Source organism: Moschus berezovskii, chromosome 14 (assembly GCF_049115385.1).
Source record: "Moschus berezovskii isolate FMDL1 chromosome 14, NW_MosBer_1.0, whole genome shotgun sequence".
NCBI lineage: Eukaryota > Metazoa > Chordata > Mammalia > Artiodactyla > Moschidae > Moschus > Moschus berezovskii.
Window position 1 is genome coordinate 51,695,444 of NC_142473.1, and position 10,408 is coordinate 51,705,851.

Consider the following 10,408-nt stretch of genomic DNA (forward strand, 5'->3'; position numbering starts at 1 on the left):
TGGTCTATTTTGTTTATGTTCAAGAAAACTTGGGTTAGTTATTAGACTATTCGTTCACAGCAATGAGAAATAAGAAATTCATAGAAAGATTGGTGGGTGTGCAGGTGATACTGAGATTTTCATGACAGGACATGCAATTGGAGATGCACTCACACTAGTTAAGTCCCATTTTAGTGGCCAAAATAGAACTTGCAGAAAGATTTTGCCAACTCCCACCTAAACAGGTAACTAGAAGTCATCATTCCCTTTTCTTTCCTGGGAACGCCCACTCATATGTTCTGGGATTTGGTATTCTTAGAACCTGAAAGGATTCCTAAAACACAGTCTCTTATCTGCTTGGTTTTCACCCCATACACAACAGGATTCATAGTTGGAGGCAACAGTAGATAAATATTGGCCACAATGATGTGACAAGAGGGAGGGACTGTGTGGCTCCCAAAGCGATGGGAAAAGAAAGAGAAGAAGGCTGGGCTGTAGGAGAAAACTATAGCACAGATGTGAGCAGTGCAGGTGCTGAAGGCCTTCCGCCGAGCTTCTGCTGAGGAGAGGCTGACCACTGCCCTCAGGATCATTGTGTAGGAGGCTGTGATGCACAGGATGTCAAAACCTCCAATCAGGAGGGCAACAATCAGACCATAGATGGCATTGACCTTGACATTTCCACAAGACAACTTGGCCACAGACATGTGGTCACAATAAGTATGGGGGATTACATTGCCTCTGCAGTAGGGCAGGCGCTTGATGAGGAAAGGGAAGGGAATAATGAGCAACACCCCTCTGAGAAAGGTGGAGAGACCCGCCTTTGCAATGACGGGATTTGTGAGGATAGTTGAGTAGCGCAGAGGGTAGCAGATGGCCACGTAGCGGTCCAGGGCCATGAGCATGAGCACCCCAGACTCCATCCCTGTGAAGGTGTGGACAAAGAACATCTGGATCAGGCACCCATCAAAGCCAATTTTCTTGAAATGGAACCAGAAGATGCAGAGGGCTTTAGGGACTGTGCTAGAGCACATAACAAGATCAGTTAGGGAAAGCATGGCCAAGAAGTAATACATAGGTCTGTGCAAGGAGTCCTCACAGTAGATGAGGTAGAGGAGTCCACAATTCCCTGCCATAGCTACAACATACATGGAGCAGAATGGGAAGGAAATCCAAATATGCACATCTTCCAGTCCTGGGACTCCATTCAGAACAAAGGAGGGTGGGACCCACTCCGTTTTATTCAGCATTAGCATAATCAATTAGACTTAAACTTTATGTGACTTTTCCTAGAGCAAGATAAAGACAAGAGAAAATGTAGTTTATGGTTACTTTCTCTTTTTCTTTGTTTTGAAATTCTGTAGTTTATTTGATCAAACAGTCAACTTTCCTGAGTGACAGTGAATATGTCTTCTGTTTGTTTATTGATTAGTTCATTTATTCACTCGACAAATTTTTACTAAGCAATTCAAGTTCACATCACAGACACTGATTCAAAATTGTTATTTAAAACTAGTTTTTCACCTTCATAGGTGTATAATAAAAAGTAATTCTGTTATATCATCTCTAAAGGGATTTTGGATAGAAAACTTCATTTGTTAATAAATATATAGATCTCCCTGTGGATGTGATCTTAGTATCCTTTGGTCGCTATACCCATGAACCAAAAGATATGAGGGCTTTAAAAATTCTTATTCTTGTTTATTAGCTGATCATTGATATTTAATTATTAAGGCACTGTTTGAAACCTTTTGTAAATATTAGATTATTCATTTCACAATGGAGATCACGGTCTCACAAATCAGAAAAATTTTGATTTGGTCTTTTCACATTTAAATTGACTAATGTTTGCCTTTTCTTATCATGATCTATGTGCATTTATTAGAATGCTTTTAATTTCTAATCAGAATAAGCTTGCAGTAATAGGTTGTTTAGGATGCATAAATATATCAATGATAATGAATCATTTTTTTTGTTGTTGTTATGTCTTTCTACCAGTCTTTCTACTTTACCTTTAAACATTGTCCTCTGAGATTATCTGGTGTCTAGCAAAAACAAAGTAGTGTCACACTATTATACTTTACTAAAGAATTTATGTACTTTGCCTTGATTATGCTTGTTTCTCTAGTAATATTTATCATTCAATACATACACTGACATCTCCAATTTTTATTGTTTTCTCATTGGTTGTCTCTGATCTTTTGAATTTACATTTTCATATATTTCACAATGGAACACATGTTAATTGAGTTCTTGTAGGAGACAATATAAATAAATGCAAATTTACATTGGATATTTCTTACCACACATCAAATTTAATTCTCATCTAAGAGCATAATTAACTAATTCCAAATTCCATGCTTATGGCTAAATATCATTTTCAAATTAAGCATTTGAATTAAGCAAATGCTACTTCATCCTTTCATTAATCTTTTAATTTCTCATATACATGTACTGAACATCTAAAATGTGACAATGTGGAGAACAAGGGTTTCACTCATTAAGGACATCAGAGTTAATGGACAAAGATGCATACAATTTTTGTAGTTCACTTAATCCCCTGAGATTTTATTACATCTCAATTTTTCCAAGATCAGGTAGTACAAGAAGAGCAGTATAGAAGAGAAATATATAGATTTTAACCTTATGTTTCCATTTCTTAAAGATATCCATGAGGATAATTTCTATAACTTCCTTAAAAAATTAATTACTCACCCCTTTAAATGTGGTTAAAAATACTAATATAAGAAGTACAGAGCCCAGAAACCAAATTCTGAAACACACATTAAGCCATTTAATTTATGACAAAGAAAACACTATAGATTGGGAGAAAATGCACCATTTTCAATAAGTATTACTGGATCACTTGGATATACATTGCGGGAAAAGATACACATTTTGTTCATGCAACAGTTTTTTTTTTAATGTAGAATCAAATGTGAAATGCAATATACATATCTTCTTTAATATTTGGAATAGACCACAAAAGTTGCTACCCACAGAAAAATGACACAGTGAATTAAATTAAAATTAAATTTTTAAATTAAAAAACACTACTTGAAAGTATGAAAAATGAACCACAGACGAGGAAAGATATTTGCAACACATAAGTTCAACAAAAATTAATATTCAAAATGTCTGAAATACTCTTACAATAGCAATAAGAAAAAGAGTGAGGGATAAATTACATAAAATATATATTTCACAAAAGAGGAAAAAGTGACAGCACACATGTAGGTAGTCACCAATTTTTATAATAAATTGGAAAATAAATGCAATTTGAATGTCTCATGGCATAGAAACACATACCAAACTAGATAGTTAAAATGAAAAAGCACAAAAGATACCAAGTATTGATGAGGACAGGGAATGACTGGAATTCTCATACACTACTGGTATGTGTGTAGGTTTGAAATAATTTTGGCATATCTTGATGGTGAGTGTACATATAGCCATTATATCCATTCCAATTAAAAATGTGTACATATTTTTGCCAGAACATATCAACTATTAATTAAATGATTATTCCAATATTATTTGTAGTATATTAGTAATCTAAATCTGGAAGATATCTAACTTTCTATTGATATCAGAATGGGTAAATAAATTTTGGTGTGTTCCCACAGTGAAACTTGATGACAATAGACAACCTATAACTACATGCACAATATGAAAAATATAAATCTCACAAACTGTTAATTTTAAAAACTAGACAAAATAGAGTGTAATGTTTAAGACCAATTACATTAAATACAAAGCTGGATCAAAGAAGTAGGTGCTATTGCACACAAAAGATTGTTTTGCCCAGGCATGAATGAGTGAGAGAATCATGAGGAAGAGGGGTCTAGTGACGTGCTGGGAATATGATCTTTCTCGATCTAGTTGTGAGAGAAATGGGTTTCCGGTTGTAAAAAACCATCAAGATGTAATTGTGAAAATTTCATGTGTATATTATGTTATTAAAATCAGAAAGTCATATTGAAGAGAACATTGAAGGAGCATACTGAAACATGCTGCCACATTTTATGTGTTCAACATTTGTATATTTTTTTCAGACTGACAGCAATTTTGGAATGCTTACAAAAATTAGAAAACCACTGAGTGCCACTAAATGAATCCTTTATTGTGTTCTATCAGAGAGAATATTCATTCTACCTTCTGTTAATGAATGTGGCTATTTCAATGTCATTATCTACAGGGAATATAATCACTTTGAAATTCTGCATCAGAAAGTGCCACCAAGAAATGACAGATTAGATTTGTTAAAGGTTTGGAGAAAGTAAAGAAACACAGGTTGCACATATTGATACACACGCCCTTCAAGGACTTCTCCTTGTGTCATTACAAAATCTAGGACAGTTATACTGACTGTAACAAGATGCTACTTGCTGTTTTCTACTCATAGCACACTGATATTCTCTGCTTTGTGATATGCGGTTCTCTGCCATTTTGGTGCTCATCTTCCAACCCTCATCAAATACAGTTAATTCATATTCATTTAAAAAAAACATTCTTCAGAAAGAGCTGAATGTCTCTTGAATGTGACATTAGTGAAACATTCTATCAATAGTCTTAAAATATAGTTATAAACTGCCACAATTAGAGGCAAGGAACTGATTCATTAAAATAATAATTGTTTTCATTGTATTTAACTCATGGTGCTATAAAAATCAATTCAATTCATAGTGGGAATCCTCCACAATTCAGTAAAATTATTTATGTTAAGGACAGTTTGTATATTTTTAAAAAAGGACAGTTTGTATTTACATTAAAACCCCCAGTATCTAACAACCACCTGATACATTATCAGATAACTTTTGAAATAAATGAACAGATGGACGAAAGAAGAAATAAATAAATGAAGAACATGTTATGTTTGACTTTGAAAATTATTAAGCTATAATCTAATTAGTATTACGTGGAATGCATAAAATAAACTAGTAGAATAAAAAATACAAAACATCTTCCTCAAGATCACTAGAGTCACACGTATAGGAAACAAACATGTTCCCAAGGGGGACAGGAGGGGAGGGATAAATTGGGAGATTGGGATTGAAACATACATATATTATATATAAGATAATTGAGATGAAATGTTTGTAAAGCACAGGGAACCCTACTTAATACTCTGTAATGACCTATATGAGAAAAGAATCTAAAAAAGGGTGTATATATGTGTATGTAGAGCTGATTCACTTTGTTGTACATGTGAAACTAACACAACATTGTAAATCAACTATACGCTAATAGAAATTAATTTTTAAAAAAAGATTACTAGAAAGATACACAAATAAACATCCCTTGATAAAGTAAGGAAACAAAATACAGAGTGGAAAGAATACGATGACAAACACAGAACAAATATATTGGTTTGATCAATAAAGATAAATTATTTAAACCATCTATCAATTTTAACATAATTCGAATTAACTTAAAAAATAGGATTTCTATTCCTTTCTCTATCTACTTTAAGGCATTTAAGAGTTTCTCTTAATGGTGATGCTCCATAACTGCTTTGAACTGTATTGTTGTTGTTGTTTAGCCACCCAGTCACGTCCAACTCTTTGCAACCCCATGGACTGCAGCAGGCCAGGCCTCCCTGTCCCTCAGCATCACCTGGGGTTTGCCCAAGCTCATGTTCATGGCATCAATGATGTCGTACAGCCTTCTCATCCTCTGAAGCCCTCTTCTTCTGCCCTCGATCATTCCCAGCATCAAGGACTTTTCCAGTGAGTTGTCTGTTTGCATCAGAGGACCAAATACTGGAGTTTCAGCTTCAGGCTCAGTCCTTCCATTGAATATTCAGGGTTGATGATCTCCCTTAAGATTGACTGGTTTGATCTCCTTGCTGCCCAAGGGACTTTCAGGAGTCTTTTCCAGCACCACAGTTCAAAGGCATCAGTTCTTTGGAGTTCTGCTTTCTTTATAGCCTAGCTCTCAGAACCGTACATGACCACTGGGAAGACCATAGCCTTGACTATACGGACCTTTGTCGGCAGAGTAATGTCTCTGCTTTTCAACATACTGTCTTGGTTTGTCATCACTTGTCTGCCAAGAAGCAATCATCTTCTGATTTCATGGCTGCAGTCACCAGCCACAGTGAATTTGGAGCCCAAGAAGAGGAAATCTGTCAGTACTTCCACCTTTTCCCCTTCTCTTTGCCTTGCGGTAATGGGGCCAGATACCACAATCTTAGTTTTTTAATATTTAATCTTAAGCTGGCTCTTTCACTCTCTTCACCCTCATCAAGAGGTTCTTTAGTTCCTCTTCACTTTCTGCCATTAGAGTGGTATCATCCACATATCTGAGGTTGTTGATGTTTCTCCCTCCTCTCTTGATTCTAGCCTGTAACTCATCCAGCCCAGCATTTTTCATGATATCCTCTGCATATAGGTTAAACAAACAGGGTGACAGCAGACAGTCCTGTCGTACTCTTTTCTGGATCTTAAACCAATCAGTTGTTCCATACAGGGTTCTAACTCTTCCTTCTTGACCTGCATACAGGTTTAACAGGAGACAAGGAATATGGTCTGGTATTGCCATCTCTCTAAGAGCTTTGCACAGTTTGTCATGATCCATACAGTCAAAGGCTTTAGCATAGCCAAAGAAACAGAGATAGATGTTTTTTTCCTGAAATTCCATTGCTTTCTCTATAATCCAGTGAATGTCGACAATTTGGTCTCTAGTTCCTCTTCCTTTTCTAAACCCAGCTTGGATATACGGAAGTTCTTGCTTCACATAATGCTGAAGCCTAGCCTGCAAGATTTTATGGATGTCCCTACCAGCATGAGAGATGAATGTGATTGTCCAAAGGGTAGCACATTCTTTGGTACCACCCTTCTTGGGAATTGGGATGAGGATTGACCTTTTCCAGCTCTGTGGCCACTGCTAGGTCTTCCAGACTTGCTGACATAATGAATGAAAAGCCTTGAACTCTATATTGCATTGTAAATAGCAGTGCACAATGCAATAGTGCAGCTTCTCTTGGAGTAAAAGATTCTCTTGACATGAGTGAACAATGTCAGTTCAGTGCCTTAATAATTTATCTGCAGAAAGAATAATCACCAGTGTTGAAGAAAATAGGGTACTGGGGTGTGGTCAGAGTTACTGGAATAATAATACAAACTAGGAATATGGACACTTATAAAATACATCTTTGATATATCTATTGTCTATCTTCATCCTTAAACTTAATAGGTAATAGATGTACTTTTAATAGACCATGTCTAATCCTTGGATTCATATTTTTCTTTTCATCTGAGGGTTGTTTGCTCCATGTAATTTCTTCTATCCAAAATCGATGAAACAAAAGTCATAGGTCCGTCTCTGAAGTACATAATCAAGGCAAATTTCATTATGATTTTGAGGAATAAGAAAAGAATCAGGGAAAAACAAGAGCATTTTTACCATCAGACTAAAGACTGAGAACTATTTTTCTAACTATTCCCTTATTTCTCTTTGTCATGGGAATGATTTACTTCTAAATTCTCTTTGGATAGAGAAATAACAGAAATAATCATAACCACAATGTTACACTTGGGGAAATACACATTTTTCAAGAATGCCCAATATCATACAACACTTCTGCCTTAAAATTTTGTGATTAGAATCAAAGATTTATTTCTGGAAAAATAATAAACAATTGCTATGTAATCATAGATCTTCTCCACTTTGTCTTACTGCCTACAAGAAAGAAAGAAAGAAAAGTAATCCTGCCATTATCCTTTCTTTTGTATATATTAATTACCTTATGCTTTGCTTTTGCAGCAAAACAGTGAGCTGAAGACAGTCTGGTCCAAGTATTCAGGGTCTTGGTTAAAAAAAATTCAAATCTTAGAATAACTGTGCTTGCATAGCAAACAACCTCTTGCTTCCTTGCTATCTGTACTATCAAACTGAGCCTTTAAAGGAAAATGTGTGTTAAATGTCCCAAAGGGCTATTTCAGAGTATCAGAGACACATGTGTTGATATGGGAATCAAAACATCCTCTATAGGAGGAAGAAACAGAGTAAACACTTTCTACTTTTAGTGCTGAAATAATGATATGCAAATATGTGAGTACTCTTATATATGTGTGTGTGTGCATTAGCAAGTATATTTGTTAGGGGAGAGATTGAAAGTAAACACGTTATTTTAATGAAAACTAGGATTAAATATTTTCTTTTAAATATTTTATCTCTAACGTATTTTTCCCTTTTGGGTTTTCCTGGTGACTCACCAGTAAAGAAGCCTGCAATGCAGGGGACACAGGTGACATGGGTTCAATTCCTGGGCCAGGAAGATCCCCTGGAGGAAGAAATGGCAACCCACCCCAGTATTCTTGACTGTGAAGTTCTATGGACAGGAGACCCTGGTAGGCTACAGTCCCTGGGGTCACAAAAGAGTCTAACACAGCTTAGTAACTAAACAGCAAGTAATATTTCCCTTTTACCCACTGCCCTTTGGAAAACATATCAAAAGCAATTGAGTATGGACTCTTTCTTTCATTCATACCTTGATTTATTTTTTAAAATTTCTTCTTTTATTCATGCATTAGTTCATCTCCCCATTTAATAATGTTTATTGAGAATTTTCTGCTTTCAAAGCTAGGCTAGGAAGTATATGAACATGGCCCCTGATTTATAAAGTTTACTTTCAAGTAAGGGAAATGATAAGTATTATGGTGGTCTAGAAAATAAAGTCTTCAACAGTTTAAGCTTATTATACTTACATATTAAGTTAGGAAAAATTAAATTAATATATATCCTTAGAATAATAATCATGATAATAGCAGTAATTGTAAAGATAACTGATTCAAGTTTTATCTATTTAAAACTGATAATAAATACTTGGAAAAACAGGAGGTACTTTAAAAAGATATTAAAAAGCACCCATAGCCTACAACTTAGAGGAAACTTCTTATGTATTTTATCCTGATTTAAAAGAAATACATGTACAAAATATAATTTTATATATGTATATATTATCTATGTTTTTACAAAAAAATCATAATATGCTATAAAATACACTGGTATTTTAATTTAACATATATGAATCCATTTTCATTAGAATTATTATAATTGAATAAAAGTTCATAATTTACTTAAAGCTACCCGAATCTCATATCATAGACCCTTTTAAAAACTCTATAACAATTGACCCATATGTGAAACTTTTACATTTCTGATCTGATTATTTCCTCAAGAGAAATTCCTGTTTTGTACTGGAGTCCTCCTCTTCCATTCCAAAAGTTATGTGCCAATTTGAAAAGAAACCGCTGTCTTATTGTCATTTAATTATGTTCTTGGTTACTTATTAAAATGCTATTTTAAAATTTTATATTACTAATTTTGACTCACTGTGATGAGAGTTACTTGTTTTATTGCTCTCCACAGGGCTTGCTGATGGTATTATGTAATCTCCTTTACAAGAGCATGATATTTTGTTAATTTTTCACATGCCCCTGAGAAGAATGAATATTGTCTGTTATTGAGGTATATGCTCAGTATATATTCATAAATATCTCACTTATTAGGCTTAGTTTTGAGTATACTCTTGATTTGTCTTGGAAAAAAAATAGTGTATTCACATCCTCCACTATTAGTTTTTCTGTTTATTTCTTCAGTCAACTGTGTTAAACTAGAACATAAAATGCAATCATGATAGTTATTTAATCCTCAAGAAGGCCAAAAAAAAAAATAAAGGAGAAGCAAAGGTAACAAAGAACACATGATAAATAAGAAAACAAGTAAAAGAAGATAGACTAGGAGAAGCAACAAGATGGCGGAGGAATAGGACGGCGAGACCACTCTCTCCCCCACAAATTCATCAAAAGAACATTTGAACGCGGAGTAAAGTCCACAAAACAACTTCTGAATGCTGGCAGAGGACGTCAGGCACCCAGAAAAGCAGCCCATTGTCTTCGAAAGGAGGTAGGAAAAAACATAAAAGATAAAAAGCGAGACAAAAGAAGTAAGGACGGAGCTCCGTCCCGGGAAGGGAGGCTTTAAAAAGAGAGAAGTTTCCAAACACCAGGAAACACTCTCACTGGCGAATCTGTGGCAAGCCTTGGAAGCTCAGAGGGCCACATAACCCTCTTTTTTTTTAAGATATTTTTAAAACCCACAGATTACCCGCCAAACAGTAACTCCAGCGGAGAAGCAGCGCAGACGCCTGCATACGCCATTAGCAAGCGGGGTCTGGGCAGGGAGGAGCCGGCTGAACTGCTTAGAGAGAGGACTGGGCTTGAATGCCGCGAGAACAATTTGAGAGAACTGGGGAGAGCAAAGCAGACTGTGGGATAGCTTCCCCATGAAAAGGCAGAAAGCTCTAACCTAAAACTGGGCCAGCCCTGCTCACAGAATAAAGGACTGAGCAGAGTGAGCCGGCTGCAGCTGGCCCATCCCCTATCCCCCGCTGAGACAGGCAGGGAGTGCAGCCAGAGCCTGA

General features: G+C 35.6%; 1 protein-coding gene across 1 annotated transcript; it reads right to left on the minus strand.

The window, feature by feature from the left end:
• Positions 1-269: 269 nt before the first annotated feature.
• LOC129553870 (olfactory receptor 52N4) lies at positions 270-1,235 on the minus strand. Its single transcript, XM_055422569.2, has one exon. It carries the CDS (start codon positions 1,233-1,235, stop codon positions 270-272), a length of 966 nt encoding a protein of 321 aa, XP_055278544.2.
• Positions 1,236-10,408: the final 9,173 nt, after the last annotated feature.